The 20,469-nt window shown below is 43.4% G+C and overlaps 1 protein-coding gene across 1 annotated transcript in view; it reads right to left on the bottom strand.

Moving 5' to 3' along the window:
- Window positions 1-20,469, bottom strand: part of Dock2 (dedicator of cytokinesis 2) — a 409,837-nt gene that overhangs the window by 261,999 nt on the left and 127,369 nt on the right. Inside the window, exon 26 of the mRNA XM_046421400.2 lies at window positions 259-407. Within this exon, the coding sequence (XP_046277356.1) occupies window positions 259-407 (149 nt within the window). The remainder of the gene's footprint in view (window positions 1-258; window positions 408-20,469) is intronic.

Genomic DNA, 20,469 nt, shown 5'->3' with positions numbered 1-20,469 from the left:
ATGGCAGACATCAACTGCCTGCCTAAGCCTACACCTTCATGCCAGGACAGGAGGACAAGGTGCTCCACACCTAACTCCTGCTGTCCCAAAGAATGGCTCACAGCAGGGAGGTAATGTCACTGGTAAAGTAGGCCCTGAGCAAGCCTGGGCTTCTCTCTTTAGATTTCAGCTGCTCTTGATCAGCATCAATATTTTAGAACTTAATCATCTCAACCCTCGTCTGAGCCCAGGACCACCGGTGTCATCAGGAGGACTCACCGCGTCCTGGCTGCTGAGGACCTCCAAGATGCTGTTGAGCAACTCCACGCAGTACTTCTTCTCCTGGACCTGGTGCTGCATCTCGTCCTTCTGCTCCAGCAGCTCCTTCAGCTCCTTGGTGATGACAGGAAGCAGGATGTCCCTGCATTCTAGAAGGAAGGGCATTCACAGGCATGTGGCTTCCCCACTGTTAGGTTCCTTTCTTTCTTTCATGTGTGTATGTGTGTGTATATATAGACACACATGCACACTTATACATATATATAATTACATATTATGTATAGTTCTTCATTAAAATTTTTATATTTAAAGTTATAATTATGTATAAACTATATTATATTTATATGTAATTATATTTTATTTTTATTTTTTTAAATTTTTTAAATTATTTGTTGTTCAAAACATCACAAAGCTCTTGATATATCATATTTCATACATTTGATTCAAACAGATTATGAACTCCCATTTTTACCCAGTATACATATTGCAGATTCACATGGGTTACACATCCACTTTTTTACATACTGCCATACTAGTGTCTGTTGTATTCTGCTGCCTTTCCTATCCTCTACTATCCGCCCCCTCCCCTCCCCTCCCCTCCCATCTTCTCTCTCTATCCCATCTACTGTAATTCATTTCTCTCTCTTGTTTTTTTTCCCCTTTCCCCTCACTTCCTCTTGTATGTAATTTTGTATAACCATGAGGGTCTCCTTCCTTTACCATGCAATCTCCCTTGTAATTATATTTTTCATTAAATAAATTATTCATAAATATATTATCCTTATAATATTAAAATTAGGTTAAGATTTCCTTGGAATATCATTCACAATTCTAGTTCCTCCTCTATCCCCAATTCCCTGGAGGCAACCAGTTATTCCATTCCGTGTGTGTGTGTGTGTGTGTGTATACTCACATACACATATGGAATATATATAATATATACAGAAATATATGTTATATATAGAAATATATATATATATATATATATATATATATATATATAAAATAAACTCTCTAGTCGTTTTTATTGCACTTTTCCTTTAAGTCCATCATGTTCAACTGGGGCTATGAACCTTCAAGGTCTTTCATATGACCTTGCATACACACATGCCATTAGGAAACATAATGTCATTTTGTTTTGCTTTCTTTTTAAAAAAGGGGCCTTGGCTGCATATTAGCACTCAGCACCTTGACTCTTTCCACTCACCAGTCTGTCCGGGAGCACTTTGGATGTTATTGCCTATCATGGCTAACTGGATTACTTAACTAGGTTTATTACTTAACTAGGTTAACTGCCGAGATCCCATTCGTGGGCCTTCTCACTGTTGCAAACTGTACAAAATGTGAATAACTTTCCTCATGCAGCCTCGTGCACACTGCTTTCATTTTAAATAAATTAAGACTTTTGCAGGGAAGGGCCTCTGTCTTGACATTGCTGTCTTGAGAAAGTTTTGGAAGGTTCTGAAGCCTAAACGGCTTTATCTCTTTATTTCCCTTGGAAATGGAAGGGATTAAAGAACAAAACAAATCCAAACATGTCTCAAGCCATTCACACCCAGGTGCTGCTGGAGCTGAGCTGTGAATCGTATACACCGTGATTTCCTTTAAATCAGTCCAACAATAGATGACGAACACTTTTGACCTTTGGAAGCACCATATTTCTAGAGTTTCAGGGATGAGAAACTCTGGACAGGTTCCTGCCTGTCAGTTACTTAAAACCTGACAAAAATGATTAGCCATAAAAACAATGAGCAGCGGCAGAAATTAGGATAAGAGAAAGGTGGAAAGAGCTAGTTGCCATCTCTTGTTCTGTCTTGTTCTGCCTACTCCCTGCCTTCCTCAGGACAGACCTGACCCCATACATGGCGTCCCTCTGCTATTTGAATCTTAAGGGAACATTTATAATACTAACTGCAGACAGTTATTATATTATTCACATATATTTATATTTTTTACAAATATATTTATTTCATACATTTGATTCAAACAGATTATGAACTCCCATTTTTTACATACTGCCATACTAGTGTCTGTTGTATTCTGCTGCCTTTCCTATCCTCTACTATCCGCCCCCTCCCCTCCCCTCCCCTCCCATCTTCTCTCTCTATCCCATCTACTGTAATTCATTTCTCTCTCTTGTTCAATTCTCTCTAATTCAATTCTCTCTATTCACAAAAATATTTTCCTTATTAAAATTTTAACTATTAAAATTAGATTAGTATTTCCTTGGAATATCAGTCCCAATTCTATTTCCTCTCTATACAATTTCCTGAAGACTTTACAATGTGCTGGGCTTCTAGACACCCTTTCAAGTGTCTTGTGTGAGTCACCTTGGTTAGTCCTCCAGGTGACCCCAGGTGGTAGGTGCGATTTCTCCCTGATGAGGAAACAAAAGGACTCCCTTGTGTGCACCACTAGGATCTGGTAGAGGAGCCTGACTCAAGCCTGTGCTCTTAGTCGCCCTGCAGGAGGCCACCTGGGATACCTGCTCCTCCTCCCAGAGCTATTCTGGGTCTCTGCTCTGATGGCTGGCTCCACAGCTTTCCCAGATTCTGGGTGCACCTCCCTATCTTCCAAATACTTTTATTTTAACTTAAATTTACCAAAGTAGGGTTCAGTTGCTTGTAACCAAGACATTTCAACTGGCAGCCTCACAACATGCCCTGAGGACATCAGAAGGAGAAATAGCTCTGGCTAGAAAGGTCATGGGAGACTTTATGGGCTGCAATAGAATCTTGTATGTCCCAGCTCTCACAACCCAAACTCAGCTTGTAGTCAAGTTCTAATCAGTGTAATTAATGTCCATTCAGCCCACCAAACAGTAAGCTCCATGAAAGTCGGACTGAAATTCCGACCAGAATCACAGAGTCAAGTTACATCTTAGTTGAATGAGCGAAAAAAGTGGCTTTTGAGTTGGCCCCAATACTGCCATAGGAAGAGCAGGGAATTAGAACAGTGGGTGATTTATAGTAGCCAGATGTAGGGGGAGTGGGACATTCTCTTGCAAGTGAAATAATGAGAGATAACATTTAAAAGGAAAGTTCCGGAATGCAATGGGAGGTGTTAGTTCTATGGAAACAAATTTGTAGGCAACAAAAAATTTGATTCAGTTATGCTTGAAATTATAGATGAAATCACAGGCCACCGGTTTAATAGCACTTTATTTGTTTACCTATTACAGTAAATTTAAGTAAGAACAATTCAGACATAAGAAATTTGCACTTAAGAGGTCATTGGCCTGAGGGTTTTTGAGAGTACAAGACACTGGGATAGACAGACATTACCTTTTGCTTAGTGAGATAAGGGGAAGGTTGCAGAATGTTTGCATCCCAATTACCATAGGATTTAAGTTTAATCTATACTTAGTCCTTATCTTGTCATCAGGAAGTTGAGCTTCTGTCCAGATCTATTTATTTAAAAAGGTCAAGGAAACTTTTCCACAATGTTTGTTCAGAAGTTTACTTTTAAATGTATCTTTAAAAGAATATTAACTAGTAACTTAGAAACTTTGTGTCATTCCCTGTGTTCAGATGCCTTTCGCAGGAAACCAGATGTCTGGAGTAGTGGGCTCTTTGTTAGAAGCTGCAACAACCTCACCAACTTGGGATACTTAACTGCCTGATCATGCCTCCACTGTTGTTCCCACAATTAAACCCAATAGAGGGTAAGAACTGTAAATTCTCCTATTACATTAGACAAGGGTTATAAAGTCTTCTTAAGTTAATTTTGACCATTTGACCCAGCTATCCCTCTTCTTGGTCTATATCCAAAGGACTTAAAAATAGCATACTACAGGGACACAGCCACATCAATGCTTATAGCAGCACAATTCACAATAGCTAAACTGTGAAACCAACCTAGATGCCCTTCAATAGATGAATGGATAAAAAAAAAAGTGGCATATACACAATGGAACATTACTCAGCAATAAAATCATGGCATTTGAAGGTAAATGGCTGGAGTTAGAGAAGATAATGCTAAGTGAAGTTAGCCAATCCCCAAAAAACAAATGGCAAATGTTTTCTTTGATATCAGGAGGCTGATTCATAATGGGATAGGGAGGGGGAGCATAGGAGGAATAGATGGACTCTAGAGAGGGTAGAGGGGTTGGGGGGGAAGGGAAGGGACATGGGGTTATTAATGATGGTGGAATGTGATGATCATTATTATCCAAAGTACAGGTATGAAGACATGGATTGGTGTGAAAATACTGTGTATACAACTGGATATATGAAAAATTGTGCTCTATATGTGTAATAAGAATTGTAATGCATTCCGCTGTCATATATAAATTTTAAAAAAGTTAATTTTGTAAGAAAATAAATAAGAGATCTAACAAAGGAGGTTTACAACACAACAAAAAGACTTGAACTTCCATAATCCCCTGGGCAAAAGGGAGCCACCAGAAAATGTCCTTGAAGAAGATTCATGTCACTGCAGTGAAAACAATGGCTGAAGGACAAAGCCACAGAGAATGGTGATGATGTCCTTGTAAGAATCCAAGTAGTGACACAGAGAACAGAGTCCTGGGACCTCTGCCCCAGATTTCTGACTCTGACACAACATATTGTTCTTCTGCTGAAGCTAAAGATTTGATAAGATCTTGAAGGACGGTGGAAGAAACCAATCAGGGGTGGGTAGTTGACTTGAGTTTACAACACAAGGAGCTGGGAAGGAGCTCAGTATGTAGTATGCTCAGCATCCAGGAGATCCCAGGTTCAGTCCCCAGCACACAAACAAACAAACAAAGTGTTAAAAAAAAAGACAACATCTTAAGAATAAAAGAGCCTTTTGCTTCTCAAGACAATGAATCACTTAAAATTCCTCTCAAGTAAGAGTACTATGCGATCACTCAGGCCTTTAGGAAGGAGATGCTAGAAGGCAGCTGCAGGCCTGGCTCATTCATGCACTTAGCTAACTCATGTGCTCATTCAGTCAGCCTGACATTCACTCAGTCACTCCACTACCTTTATTGAGGGGTTGCTATGTACAAGTACTGTTCCAGGCGGAAAGGAATGATCGTGGGTTAATCACCTGTCTCAGCAACCAAGGCCACAGAAATCAGAAGTAGATGTGTCTAGGTGACAAATGTAGAGTTTTTATGTATGTAGAGTGGCAATGTGTTATTAGTGGCCATAAAATACAGCTGTGGGATAACAGAGGCCAAATTTTGTACCCTAGTTAGGAAATCTCAGTTAGCTCCCATTTCAAAGTTTGAATCCAAGAGGAAACTGCTGATGATAGATTTCAGACATTAATGACACCCCCCCCCCAAGCCATGGGACTTTAAATTCCACATAACAATTGAGCTAAATTAGTAGATTCTAGTGGAAAGTTCTTACAGTGAGCTCCACATTCCTAGGAGTACCCAAGTAATAAGGTAGCTGCTTAAGGTCAGAGACGATGGAAAATACCATATCAGACAAGAGGTTGATCCATATGATTGAGTCCCCATCCAAAATTCTAGGATTTCATAAAGTACAGGTTCTGAGCAAGTAGGAGGAGGAAGGATATATTTGCAAGTAGAAAAGCAGTGGAGATGTTTGCATTTCTTTAAGTCACTGGGGTTAAGGAGCTGCAGACCAGGCCCTAGCAGCACAGGTAGTTCATCTCTCTGGAAGGCCGCTTCACAGATTAGCAAAACCAGCATCCTCATAAGATGGAGGCTCCTGGTGCTGAGAATCAGCAAGATTCTCACCGAGGAAGCCATTAATAATATGGCCTGTTTTTCACAAAGTACTTTGTCTTCTCTTTAACCATGATTTCTCAGAAATGTTTGGCTCCTCTGTTTTCTAGATGAAATCATTTTTCTCATTTGTAATTGGAGCTATGAAATTATATTAGTCTGTAAAGCTTCAGGAAGCAGAGTTTCTAAATTGTCGCTTGATTGTCAAGCAAACAAACATAAATGGTTTAAGAGATAAATATTGCAAAGCCTTAAATCAATCTTCAGAGGCAGAGGTAATGAGTTCCAGAGACCTGCGCACCCTAGCAGGGTTCCTCCCTTGGGTGCCCAGAGTTTGATGGAGGCTGGGAGATCTGCCACCAGGTGACAAGTCCAAATTGTAATTCAAACCAGCCAGGGGAGGAATCTGCAGAGCCACTGACTCTTTGTATTTTAATCAAAAGGAGTTCTCTCTTTGCCTAGTGACTGCAGGGAGGAAAACGCAGTATCTCCGGTTTTCTCTGTTCTTCAAGAAAGTTTGTCCTGTGGCAGCTGGTGCTCCCTCCCAGAATTCAGAGACCTCATCAAGTGTGATGTGCTGCCGCAGTCACCTCAGGAGTCGGGGGACACTTCACAACAAGGTGATACCTTTTCTCACCTGCTCCTCCATAACATTAGCCCATGGAGAGAATGAAAGGCACATCCTTTGTCCTCTTTGGAAAACCACCTAGAGGTACTTCAAGCCAAAAATAACATCCTTGACCATAGTCACAAGCCCCGTGACAGAGGAAAGCGCTCCCAAGAACCATACCTGGAATGGAACATCTTCCCCATGCATTTGTTCTTTCTCCTATGCTCTCTTATGGGGTTCACACAATGAACCTCACAAACTTGGGCACCACCTTGATTTCATCCTCTCTCCATAACTGATATGCAGTCCATCATGAAGGTGACCAGCCTACCTCCCAGCCACCTTCTCCCATATCCTGGGTTCCTGTCTCCTTACTACCTCTGCACACAGGAGTCAGTCCCCTGTGATCAGGAAACTCTTCAATGGCTTTCCACTGATCTCAGAGAAAGTTGTATAAGCTTTTGGCAGCCGGAGGCACTCTGTGAGACCCCTCTACCTCTCCCCTATCACCACCCACCACTCCTCCACCTCCCCCTCCAACCCATTCTTCTCTCCTCCTCTCGCTTGCTATTTTGTTCTTTCCCTTCCAGTACTGGGGACTGAACCGAGGGATGTTCTGCCACTGAGCTACCTCGCCTGCCCTTTTTCTTATTTTGCAGTGTCTCCCTACATTGCCCAGTTTAGTCTCAAACTTGTAATCCTCCAGCCTCAGCCTCCCAAGCAGCTGGGATTTCAGGATGTACCCAGCTCTGCTTCTGGATTTCTGCACATTCCCTTCTTTGCCTCGAATGCTTGTCACCTGACTCTTTTTTGCCATCTAGGTCTTAACTTGGATATCGTAGGCTCTAGGACAACTTTCCTGGCACCCCAACTCTGACTTGGCCAGTTCTCCTCTGCATTCCCATAGTCCCCCTGGATACATTTCTATCTTGCCATTTATCACACTAGTCAGCTTTTCATAGTTGTGACCAAATATCTGACAAAACAACTTAGAGGAGAAAAGATTTATTTTGGCTCATTCTCTCAGAGGTCTCAGTCCATGGTCAGCTGACCACCGCAGAAACCTCATGGCAGAGGGGCAAGGTGGAGGGAGGCTGCTCAGCTCATGGCAGCCAGGAAGCAGCAGGAGATGGGGGTGGGGTGGAAATAAATGCTTCCAGCACAACCCCCAGTGCACCTACTTTCTCTAGCTGGGTCCACCTCCCAGAAGTCCTTTCAGACCCACCCCTTGATGATTCAACCATTGTTTAAAAGCTCTGCATCTGATATTGGGAATCATGCTTCCAATGTGAGAGTTTGGGGACACTTCAGATCCACGCCATCAAAGTAGTCATTATCTATGGAATAGGAAACAGTGAGATTCCTGTTTATCATCCAAGAAGTGAAGTTGAGACCCAAGCTAAGGGACAAGTGCTGCTAATCACTCCACATTCAAAATCAAAATTCTCTCAAGAGTTGGGGTACACCATCACCCCTGCAGGCCTTCAAGGGGTTCGGTACCAGCCCTATGCCAGTTTGCATGCACTCATCGCAGAACTGAGAAGGTTTGAAGGGAGCCTCTGCATATAATGCAGTATCCACAAAGAGGCACCCTGCCTACCCTACCCCAAAGCAGAGACCAAGCAAGCGGAATCAAAGATGTCACTCATGAAGTACGTGAGACAAGACTGTCACCTGATGTCCCTTTCAGGAAAATGTCTGCTGTCTCTAATCTGGAATGAGACAGACTGTGGAATGTTCTGGAGTGCAGGGCCCTGGGCTTTCCCAGCCCCTGCCTTACTCTGGGGAAGGAGATTAACATGACCAGTGGGTTTGTATGGGGGTCCAGTCACATCCCATGTGGGCACCCACATTTATAAGCCAGATGGTGGCAGGTGCCACTTGGAATTTCATTCCACTCCTGGCCAGCCCCTCACTTTGTCACCAACATGGGTTAATCGACTCTTCAATCCTGGTCGATTTTTCACACTTTAAGGTGAAACTCATTTGGCTTTGGCCAAGTTCCTACTGATGGGGAGGCAAACTTGGCTCAGCTCAACCCCCTTGGGGACTGGGACAGCTCGCGGCTATCAGGTCGCTCTGCCTCCCAGGCCGTTTGGTGTGTGGGCTTGATTGAAACCCAGCTTCTCCCTGGCAAGACTGAGTGTGGCCTAAGCCCTGTTAGGCTCTGCTGGGCTGCTCACCCTCCCGAGGGTTCAGGAGTGTTTCAGAGTCAGAGGCACCTGGCTAGATGAAGGAGAGGCCAAGGAGGGCCTCTGCAGACACTACCCAGCCCTGACAGTCAGCAATCCGTCCTTGCAGCCTCCCTCCCCAGCCAGTGTGCAAGAAAAACGAATTCCACCCACCAGGAAATCAATAGCTATCCACAAACTTCAAATTCCAGCTCAGGTTGCAAGCCTTTTACAACTCTACTATCATGTCCCCAGTGCATTTTTCTGTGGCTTCACATGGTTCACTTTCTTTGCCCACCTGAAAACACAATAATTACAATATCAAGCAAAATCCATGGCTCTCCCCCTAAGACCCTCAAGGCTAAACAAATATGGCCCACTCTGAGATGGCATGGCTAGTGGCTGTGAGAATCTCCTCAGGTATCTTAGAAGGCAGAGAATCCTTCAGATGACATGCACTTCCAGAACTTGATGCTAGGCACCTCAAACCAAGCTCTTGTTTTTACCATATAGCCTTTATAGCTAACATGTGATTTTTTTTCCCACTCGACCTATAAGCAAGTGCCCTGTGATCACTTGGTGTATACCATGCAGAAATCTAGTGAGGTCAAGAAGAGTAGATTGATACTAAATAGCCGGAATTTTTTTAGAGGATAAGATATGAATGTGTACAAAAAGGAAAGCCATGCTATTTATAAATATTATTGTAAATCTCTGATAGTTTGGTATATTTATTTCTTAAACATATAAGCTTGATTGATTTTATCCACACACACATGCACACATACTTAGTCAATGAATGCTTGCTATGACAGATGCTTTTCTGTGGGATATTATATTCTAATGAGCTGTTATAAGCAATTTACAAGGTAATGGTTCTCTTCTCCAGGTTGGATTTTCCAAAAGCAAACTCTGAGATAAAGTTTGGGTGAAGGTGACTTAGAAAGTGTTCCAGAAATAAAAAATAATAATAATAAAATAAAAAATAAAAAACCTCAAAGTGTAGTGGGAGAGGGAGGTCGTAGAGGGAGATGGTGGGTGCATGAGCCTCACAGAAGGTAGCCTCCAGGCTTGACCCACAGGTAGCTCTGGAGATGGAAGGCCACAGGGAGGAAGGACTAGAACATCCAGACCAGGGGATGGGCAGGGCCTGGGGTGTCTCCTGAGCACAAGCAAACAGCTCCTGCAGGCTAAAGGTAGCCCTGGGAGGCAGGTGCTGTGAGGAGGGTAGGCCTGAGGCCCAGGCTACAACAAGGGATCCCAATAACTGCCAGCAAGACAAGAAGCCAGGGAAGAGGTGGAAGAGAGCCTACGGATTGACAAGGCCATTTGCATCTGGGGCAGCCAAGGCAGGCCACTTTGAGATGCAGATAACACTTGAGGTACGACCTGCTGGGTGCCCAGGGAATAGCATGCAAAGATCTCAGGGAAGAGCTTTCCAGGAAGAGGAAATGGCAGTCAAGGTCCTGGGGTACAGACATGCTTTGCTTGTTGGGGAATCACTTGGACAGAGTGTGGCTGGACTGCAGGAAAGGGAGACAGTAATGTGGACAACAAATTTAGAGCAATTGGCTGGTGCCAGTTCTTGAAAGGCTCTGGGCTCAGGAGTTTGGTTGCTGGGTGGAGATAAACATTTTTGTGTGTGTCTGTTTTTAATGGAGAGTGGAAGGTGTACATAGAGAGTAAGGCAGGACAAGCAGCAGGCTTTTTGTAGGGAGAAAGAAAGAGTCTACTATGGCTGGGAATATAACTCAGTTGGTAGAGTGATTGCCTTGCATGCATGAGGCCCTGGGTTCAATCCCTAGCACCATACACACACAAAAAAAAAAAAAGAAAAAAGAAAAAGAGAGAGGATGCTGTGCCAGGACCTGAAGAGTCTACTATATATGGAGTCCTCACTATCAGAAACTCTCTCTATGGTATAGTATATCATTAGGACTACTTTATGGACAAGGGAACTGAAGTTCAGAGAGGTTTGATAGCTTGCCTACAATTGAATGACTTATAAAGGGCGGAGACTATTTAAACCCAGGAAATGTAATTCTAGAGCCCTTGTTCACAGCTAAGTCATCCTGTCTCCTTAGTGTAGGGGAGCAAAGGCAAAAGCTTGATTATTTTGCTGCAGTAGAGAAAGGCAGTATTGGAGACTCTAGGTTATGTTTTAGAAGCAGAATCAATGCAACTTGCCAGTGCATTCAACGTGCTCTGTATACGTGTGAGCATACACATTTTAAAAAATATTTCAGTAAGAGGGCAATAGATTTCTTGTAGGGCTTATCAAATTAGGATCTAACCATGGAGACCGTTTCATCGTTTCAACTAGCAAGTAATAAAAGACTCCCATCGACATCTTCCTGAAGGTGTGGAATGGTCGTCACGCCTTCCAAAAGCTATTAGGACAGAAGTGGCATGTTCTGACAGGTTCTTCCCCCTTCAGTGGCCCCATCAGCTCTTCCGCAACTGCCGACCAGCCTCCTCCCAGCCAGCTCACTGATTAAAACACAACTGGACTCCACAGCAAGTGCTTTTAGGAAAATAAAGACGCAGACATGGCCAGTTGAGCTGTGATCCCTGATCTGATCTGCTCCCTACTGCTTAGAGGGATTGCATTTGTGACCGCAGTACTAGAGGAGTGCCACATGGCCTCTTAGAAGACTGTGTCTCCCCTTGGGATGGAAGGAGAAGCTAACCCGAAGCCCTGGGGCTGCACCAAGTTGCCCCTGTACTGGATCACCTTGGTGACCCTGAAGGGACTCCTGGGAAGGCAACATGCTCCCTTTCAAATGCACAAAAAGGGAGAAGTGCATCAGACAGCTTTCTGATTGCCAAGAGCAGGCCTCACGTCCCTTGTCCCCTTTGTTTCAATTCAGTGACATGTGGAGTTCACATCTATTTCTAAGCACTCGGGATGCCTATCAGACCAGTCAGTGCCACCCAGACTCTCCAGGGCTGATCATCTGGACCCACAGCCTCTCTCTTACACCATACTACAGGTGTTCCTAAGGCTCTGTGCCCCTGCCCCCCTCTGGAGACTCACTTTGTTTCTTGCACCCACGAATCCCCGTCTTTCCTTAACAAGGGACAATTACAGATGTAACTTCTTGTGAGCAAGTCTGTAGCTGTGTGCTCAAACGTCAGTTTCTTAGCAGCTAGAGTCGCAATGACAGATATATTTTAATAAAGGACAGACACTGTTGGGAGTGAGAATGAGAGGAGAGTGGGATGCGGACAGAGGGGGATGTTCAGTGTGTGCCAGCTCCTGTTGGGTTCCAGGAATTCATCTGACCCCTAAAAAAACCTAAACGTGTGCATCATCCCCATCCTAGGGATGAGCAAAGAGGAGCTCCAAACAGCTTGCCCAGGGTCACCTCTCTGGTGCAATGGCAGCAGAGACCAGACTCCATACACACAAGTCACAAGTCCTAGGAGTCACTCCCAACTGCTACACATGCAAGCCAGAGGCAGTCACCCTTGACTTGGTCAACTCCTCTCTGCTGGCCTTAAATAGACTCCAACACTTGGATGAGGGGTTGTTTAATGCTTAGCTGATGTGTGCTATTGTTTTAGAAGGTTAAACCCCCAATTCCAGGATCAGCAGCAATGAATGTGAGTCACCTCAGGTTTGAGTCATTGATTGTTTTATTCAGCTACAGTTGGCCAAGGCTCCTTCCTGCATGTGGCTAGCAAACAGCTGTGGTGACCTGCACTGTTCAGCACCTCCTCCTCAGTAGACCATGAGAGCCTGGAAGAGGATCTCGCCCCAATAGAGTCATGTCCTCTCCTGCTCCTCCGTCACCCAGGAGGATCATAATAAGTGTAAGATAAATGAAGGACTTTGTCAGAGGGGGCCTGCTTTGCTGGCACCCGGGCCACCCCAGAATCAGAACATCACTTGGTGTTGGGTGGTATTAAAATTCTTTCTCTGTGTGGTCCTTGGGGAAATGAGATGTGAGAGCTGGGGTGGGGGACAGAAGAGTCACACGCTCCTCACCCTCACTACGTCCTGATTGGCCTTCCAGCAGCACCTCCCTGGCTTTGGCTTTTCCTAGTCTTGAAGGAAGACACAGGGAAGTGGGGATCCCCAGTGTTTCTACTGCAAAGTTGTGTGACCTTGGAAAGGTCACTTCTCTTTCTCCAAAAATGAGGTTTTGATTGCCTCTTTCATAAGATCAAAATAAAACCTGGTATGAAACCAGCTGCAGTTGTTACATGGAATGAGGCTCTGGGATCTGATGCCATCTATGCAGAAGATGATTCTGAGTCAAAGCAGAGTGTGTGAAACTCCGAGCTTCCTTTAGCTACAGCTAACTTACATATGTATTTCACAAACACCTGTTCTAGACGTTCTGAATAAAATGGACTCATCTGTTCTAGACGTCCCGAATAAAATGGATTCAAAGCTGTTATCTGCGTCACTTGAAATAAATTTATTTTTGTCTGAAATAACCAAACTCAAGAGAACTGAGTTCCAAGAGGTGGGTATAAATTGAAATGATTGGGACATATGCCTTAGCATTTCACCTTTCCCTTTTGTATGTGGACAGAGTAGGGAGGGCCCGGCAAGCTCTCTGAATGTCCTTTTACATCTGTTTGTTGTCATAATAATGACACGCACAATACTCCAGCCCCACAGGGACAATCCCCTATCGCTGCCATCACAAAACTCACAAATACCAAAAAGAACAAAAACCGACAATAGTGTTTTGGATCAATATAAGCAGCTAGAATTCCATTTCTGGGAAAAGCGCACATTAAAAGCCTCTTGTTTACATTTTAAGGCTAACAGAGGGGCCTTTCATTTCAGAAAATTAAATGAGAAAATTCTCCTGGATTCGAGCATTAGCAAAATGGAATGGTTGTGTAATTGTTTCCAATCACTGTCTGATTCTCTCCTTCCCTCACCTTCTCCTCTTCAGCTCCAGAGGAGGAGTGGCTGGGGGCCCTCACTTGCCACGCCACACGTTTAAAACCTCGAGTTGTTTAGTACAAAGGGAAAACTAAAAAATATGCGCTTCAAACAAGCTGAAGAACTGGAAGCAAACTTTAAAGAGGAAGGGGAAAAAACCTACTGCCATTTTCCTCGCTATAACTAAAAATGGAAATGGGGAGAATGTATCCCCTGGCCTGGGTTCTTTGGGCTAAGAAGGTGGACAGCAGAGATGGCCCTCAGGGGCAGGGCTGGCTCGTCCCTGCTTGCTTTTACCACTGGTGAAACAGAGCCAGCGAGGTCCCTCCCTGGAAGGCCCACAGCAAAGAGTGACTTGAGAAATGGATCACACACTAGGCCAGATATTTAAATGAGAGAATCAAAAGGATTCTGCTCGGACCCTAAACCAGTAGAACAGCAACTGGGTAAAATGTGAGGTGGAAGGAAGTCAAGAGAATAAATATCCCACAGCAACATGTAATGAGCTCTCTGTACAAAAGAAGGACAATATCTGGTCTTCACCCTTGGGGATGTCCCAGGGTAATAAAGAAAAGAACCAGTTAATGACGGAACGGTGTAAAAATCACAACTTAACATACCGCGTTTGCAATTATGTCCAGTCCCTGCAGATGAGTCTCAAATTGGATTTCTATGAAAGTGATATTAATGTTTTATTGGGGCAATACTTGTTCATCTATTTATTATTAGTTACATGTACTTCTTTCTATGCTATGTTAGTCCAACAGGAATGAAAGCAGAACGTGACAGATGTGGCAAAAGTCAAGAGGGGCTGCCCTTATGCCCTGGGGTGATAAGGAAAATCATCCAAATTCTAGCCTTTTTGGATCATTAAGGCAAAAGAGAACCAATTTTTGGCAGGAAACGTACCTTTTTCTGAATTCTTAAAAGGAAAAAATATCATATTTAGTTTTAATATTAAGGTTCTACATTGAGTTTAGTAATGATTAGATGCTTTTGACATCAAATTGTGGATTTTTTAGCTCTGAGAAGAGCCAGAGGAAAGCAAATGGTTTTAACACATTTGATTGTGTTGTGTGCTCACGTGAAAAATGAAAAAAATAAATAACACAGGAGGTGGCCTTAGGCGGTGAGCTGTCCCTCCACGGCACTTCTGTTGATCTACTGATGAGAACAGCCACGCATCTAGATCCTACCAAATGCCAAGCATCACATGCAGCACAGGGATGTGCAGGGCCAGGATGTAGGTGATAAAGAGACAGAAGTGGCCAGGTCAGGCACACATGAGCAAGATCCAAAGGTGTCTCCAAGGGGCTGAAAGTGACAAATGAGACAATGAGATTTGAAAGCCAGCTCTGGAGGTCTCCAGAACAAGAGTGAGGAAGTGGTTAGAATGAATGCAGTTTGGGAAAAAATGAGTTTGAGTGGCGGTAGGACATCCAAATGGAGATGTCAGAGGGGGTGTCTAAAAGTGATCCAGCATAGATGGGTGGGCACTACTTGAACTACGGGAAAGATACAGTGAACGTGGCTGCTTCTCACCTAGAAGGATTTCCAGGGACAGCTGCAGGGCCATCAGCAGTGAGTGGCTTGTTCAGTATATTTGGTGGTGATCATGAAGACCATGGTAAGATGGAGAGGAGAAGGGAAAAGGAGGAGTAGGAGGAGAAAGAGGAAAAGGAGAAGAAAAGGAGAAGACAGGTAAAATGAGAAAGAGCAAGTCAAGTAGAAGAGGAGAAGCAGCAGCCACTGGTTGGGACCTGGAGGCAGGTACATGACAGGGACCTCAGGCCAAGGGAGCTAAAAGGTGCTTAGAAGCACCTTCCTTGGAAATTTTGAATTACCATAAGAATAAGGTTTAGACAGAGCTCAAAGGGGTTAAGCATCCTGAACTGCCACTTGCGTGCGTGACCCAGCTAGTGAGTGTCTACGCTGTCCCTTCACCAGGGACTGCCAGTTGGGAGCAGGATTTCTCGGGAGGGCCAGTTGACGTATTGGCAGATCACCTGTAACGCCCCTGTTTGCTGAAGGGAGGGGAGGAGTGGTCCTGCCTTGCTCTCCCCCCGCCCCCACGGAGCAGCTCGCCCAGCCCACCAAAGACAAGGCCCATGGATGCGCTGGCCCGTGAAGAAGAGGAACAGACAGAAATATCAGCCCTCAGGCAGGCTCCGTTCTCATTCCTCTGATGCAGGGATGGGAGCTACAGTCAGCAGCCGGGTGGAGTGTGCAGGGCAAGAGTGGGGATCTCAGGGGCTATCTGTGTGACCTTGGGCAAAAAACTGAGCCCTCTGTGAGGGGGAGCTATAACATACCTCCCCAAAGGAGTTGGCAAGAGGAAAGAAGACATATAATCAAGCAGCTCGAGCCGCGCTCCGCCCAGGGCAGGCACCATGGATATTCAGCTGCTGTTATTTAACTGTTAAAATACATGTGCCTAACTCTCCAGGTGATAGAAGTATGCTGTATCCAGTGGTGGTTACATGTGTGTATACCTATGCAAAAAGTTCACTGAACAGTATATTTAAGATCTGTACATTTTTCTATAAATTACATTAACATGAATATATGTACTTAATTATATTTAAAATATATGTATAAGTATATAGTATGCAGTTCTATTACTGTCACATGTGCATGCGTGACTTTACCACTCCAGACATATTAGAGTTATTGTAATATTTATGATTATAAGTCCACAAATTACTATACGGTGCCTACCACTATTTTCCCTGTTGAACATGGTGAGCATTCAGGGAGTCAGGTCAGTTGCCCAAGGTGTTGCCCCAGGACAGATGCCCAGTCGGAGTCCAGAGACTCTGCTCATTTTTTTTTCTTTATTTTTAAAGAAAGGTAAAGTCACCTTTATTTTATTCTTTGTACCTGTAAATCACTCGTGTAGATTTTGTTCCTACTTCAAAAACAGTGTCCTGTTAACATGTTTCCTAAATTTAGCCACTTAGTTATCTTATTCATTGTGAAAGACATCCATTAAAAGGCCTTCAAGTATTTTTACAATCAAAAAATGTAGCCCCATTATAGGAGAAAAAAAAAATTAGACGTTGTTTCCTTTTTAAAACCATTCAGGAAAAAAAAATGTTAAAGAAGGTAGATAGCAAAGCCAGTAAGATTAAGTAAAACTGAAAACTTCATCAATTTGCCATCACGAGATTGAACAGAATGGACCTGGATAACACCTCTTCCCTGAGACAGTCCCATCTCCCCTCCTTTGTTGCCCTCAGGATGCACTTTGTCCTGACCAGAGGCTGTGCTCTGGAAGCTTGGGCTGAGGACCTTTTCGCCTCAGTGGGCCTTGGTCCTCGGTAGGGGGAAGACAACATGCAAACGGCCCTTGGAAGGAACAGCTGTCCCTAGTCTCTTGCTCATTCTTTCTCCCTCCTTTCTCCCTGTTCTCAGCTCAGCTCAATCCACGTTCTTATTCATCGTTGACCCCAAGATCCCCACCTGGCAGAGAATGGTAGGTGATGAAGCACCCAGCAGAGATTGGCACTGAATCAGTTACTGCAGGGAACACACCCTGACTCCCCAGATTCTCCCAGGGCCAACGATGCCTCAAGAGGAGTACTCAGGCCTCTTGCCAAGACAGCGCCAGACAAAGGAGACGGAGGGCTCCTAATTTACGAGGTGCTATAGAAATTAATTTTGTATGCCTCCTCCATTAGCAGTGTGTCTGAATTAACTATAATATGCAAGTTATCATGTTAATCTTTGATACTAAAAAAGAATGTATCATCATTAACCTTCCTAGCCTTGAATTTAGCAATGCAGTCTTTTTATTAGTCGTAATAGAAGTAGCATTATTTCTTGGCATCTCCAAACTCTCGCCCATCGGTATGCAGTTCCACCAGTCACTCTGTAAAACCTCTGCTGATTCAGAAGCCCGTTTTTCAAACGTTTGACTCTAACTGCCTATAAGTCACCAGAAGTTGACTCCACCTTCATTTTTTTTCCCTAGTTTCCTCTAAATGAGAATAAATTTTCTGCTGAAGGTGCAGTCTACAGAAGCCTGTAACGGCCAGTGGAACGAGGCCCACGGAGAGAGGGGGCGTGAAAAGATTCTGCGGAATATTGTGAAGGGCAAGCCGACCCCAGGCCAGCAGCTCCCAGGTCTTCAGAGCTCTGGGACCCCGGCAGTAAAAAGTTACAACCAAGAGGAAAAAGCCTGCTTCAGGGAACAGGAGAATAAATCAAGCAATACCAGGAGCTTCATAGTTACAGACAACTAGAAACTGCACAGAGAGAAACCCAGGACAACTTTCTTTCCAGATATTCAGTTGCTGTGCGGAAATCATAAGTGAAAAAATGCAGAATGTTCTAGAACTCATTTTTTTTTTCAGTTGGACACACTATCTTTATTTTATTTATTTATTTTTATGTGGTGCTGAGGATAGAATCCAGTGCCTCACATGTGCTAGGTAAGCGCTCTACCACTGAGCCACAACCCCAGCCCTAGAACTTATTTTTTTTTTATTTTTTTATTGTTGGCTGTTCAAAACATTACATAGTTCTTGATATATCATATTTCACACTTTGATTCAAGTGGGTTATGAGCTCCCATTTTTACCCCATATACAGATTGCAGAATCACATCAGTTACACATCCATTGATTTACATATTGCCATACTAGTGTCTATTGTGTTCTGCTGCCTTTCCTATCCTCTACTATCCCCCTCCCCTCCCCTCCCCTCCCCTCTTCTCTCTCTGCCCCCTCTACTGACATTCATTTGTCCCCCTTGTTTTATTTTTCCCTTTCCCCTCACTTCCTCTTGTATGTACTTTTGTATAACTCTGAGGGTCTCCTTCCATATCCATGCAATTTCCCTTCTCTCTCCCTTTCCCTCCCACCTCTCATCCCTGTTTAATGTTAATCTTCTTCTCATGCTCTTCGACCCTACTCTGTTCTTAGTTACTCTCCTTATATCAAAGAAGACATTTGGCATTTGTTTTTTAGGGATTGGCTAGCTTCACTTAGCATAATCTGCTCTAATGCCATCCATTTCCCTGTAAATTCTATGATTTTGTCATTTTTTAATGCAGAGTAATACTCCATTGTGTATAAATGCCACATTTTTTTTTATCCATTCATCTATTGAAGGGCATCTAGGTTGGTTCCACAGTCTTGCTATTGTGAATTGTGCTGCTATGAATATCAATGTAGCAGTGTCCCTGTTGCATGCTCTTTTTAGGTCTTTAGGGAATAGACCGAGAAGGGGAATAGCTGGGTCAAATGGTGGCTCCATTCCCAGCTTTCCAAGAAATCTCCATACTGCTTTCCAAATTGGCTGCACCAATTTGCAGTCCCACCAGCAATGTACAAGTGTACCCTTTTCCCCACATCCTCGCCAGCACTTGTTGTTGTTTGACTTCATAATGGCTGCCAATCTAACTGGAGTGAGATGGTATCTTAGGGTGGTTTTGATTTGCATTTCTCTGACTGCTAGAGATGGTGAGCATTTTTTCATGTACTTGTTGATTGATTGTATGTCCTCCTCTGAGAAGTGTCTGTTCAGGTCCTTGGCCCATTTGTTGATTGGGTTGTTTGTTCTCTTATTGTCTAATTTTTTGAGTTCTTTGTATACTCTGGATATTAGGGCTCTATCTGAAGTGTGAGGAGTAAAGATTTGTTCCCAGGATGTAGGCTCTCTATTTACCTCTCTTATTGTTTCTTTTGCTGAGAAAAAACTTTTTAGTTTGAGTAAGTCCCATTTGTTGATTCTAGTTATTAACTTTTGTGCTATGGGTGTCCTATTGAGGAATTTGGAGCCCGACCCCACAGTATGTAGATCGTAGCCAACTTTTTCTTCTATCAGACGGCGCGTCTCTGATTTGATATCAAGCTCCTTGATCCATTTTGAATTCACTTTTGTGCATGGCGAGAGAAAGGGATTCAGTTTCATTTTGTTGCATATGGATTTCCAGTTTTCCCAGCACCATTTGTTGAAGATGCTATCCTTCCTCCATTGCATGCTTTTAGCCCCTTTATCAAATATAAGGTAGTTGTAGTTTTGTGGATTGGTTTCTGTGTCCTCTATTCTGTACCATTGGTCTACCCGCCTGTTTTGGTACCAGTACCATGCTGTTTTTGTTACTATTGCTCTGTAGTATAGTTTGAAGTCTGGTATCGCTATACCGCCTGATTCACACTTCCTGCTTAGGGTTGCTTTTGCTATTCTGGGTCTTTTATTTTTCCATATGAATTTCATGATTGCTTTCTCTATTTCTATAAGAAATGCTGTTGGGATTTTGATTGGCATTGCATTAAACCTATAGAGAACTTTTGGTAATATCGCCATTTTGATGATGTTAGTTCTGCCTATCCATGAACAGGGTATATTTTTCCATCTTCTAAGATCTTCTTCTATTTCTCTCTTTAGGGTTCTGTAGTTTTCATAGTATAAGTCTTTCACCTCTTTTGTTAGGTTGATTCCCAAATATTTTATTTTTTTTGAAGATATTGTGAATGGAGTGGTTGTCCTCATTTCCATTTCAGAGGATTTGTCGCTGATATACAGGAATGCCTTTGATTTATGCATGTTGATTTTATATCCTGCCACTTTGCTGAATTCATTTATTAGCTCTAATAGTTTCTTTGTAGACGCTTTTGGGTCTGCTAGGTATAGAATCATGTCACCTGCAAATAGTGATAATTTAAGTTCTTCTTTTCCTTTTTGATGCCTTTAATTTCTTTCGTCTGTCTAATTGCTCTGGCCAGTGTTTCGAGAACTATGTTGAACAGAAGTGGTGAGAGAGGGCATCCCTGTCTTGTTCCAGATTTTAGAGGGAATGCCTTCAATTTTTCTGCATTCAGAATGATGCTAG

Source organism: Marmota monax, unplaced genomic scaffold (genome assembly GCF_021218885.2).
Source record: "Marmota monax isolate L192 unplaced genomic scaffold, Marmota_monax_Labrador192_F-V1.1 WCK01_AAM20220418_F8-fsc00084, whole genome shotgun sequence".
Taxonomy (NCBI): domain Eukaryota; kingdom Metazoa; phylum Chordata; class Mammalia; order Rodentia; family Sciuridae; genus Marmota; species Marmota monax.
The sequence above is the reverse complement of the archived record's forward strand: the minus strand, read 5'-3'. Positions and strand labels throughout refer to the sequence as shown.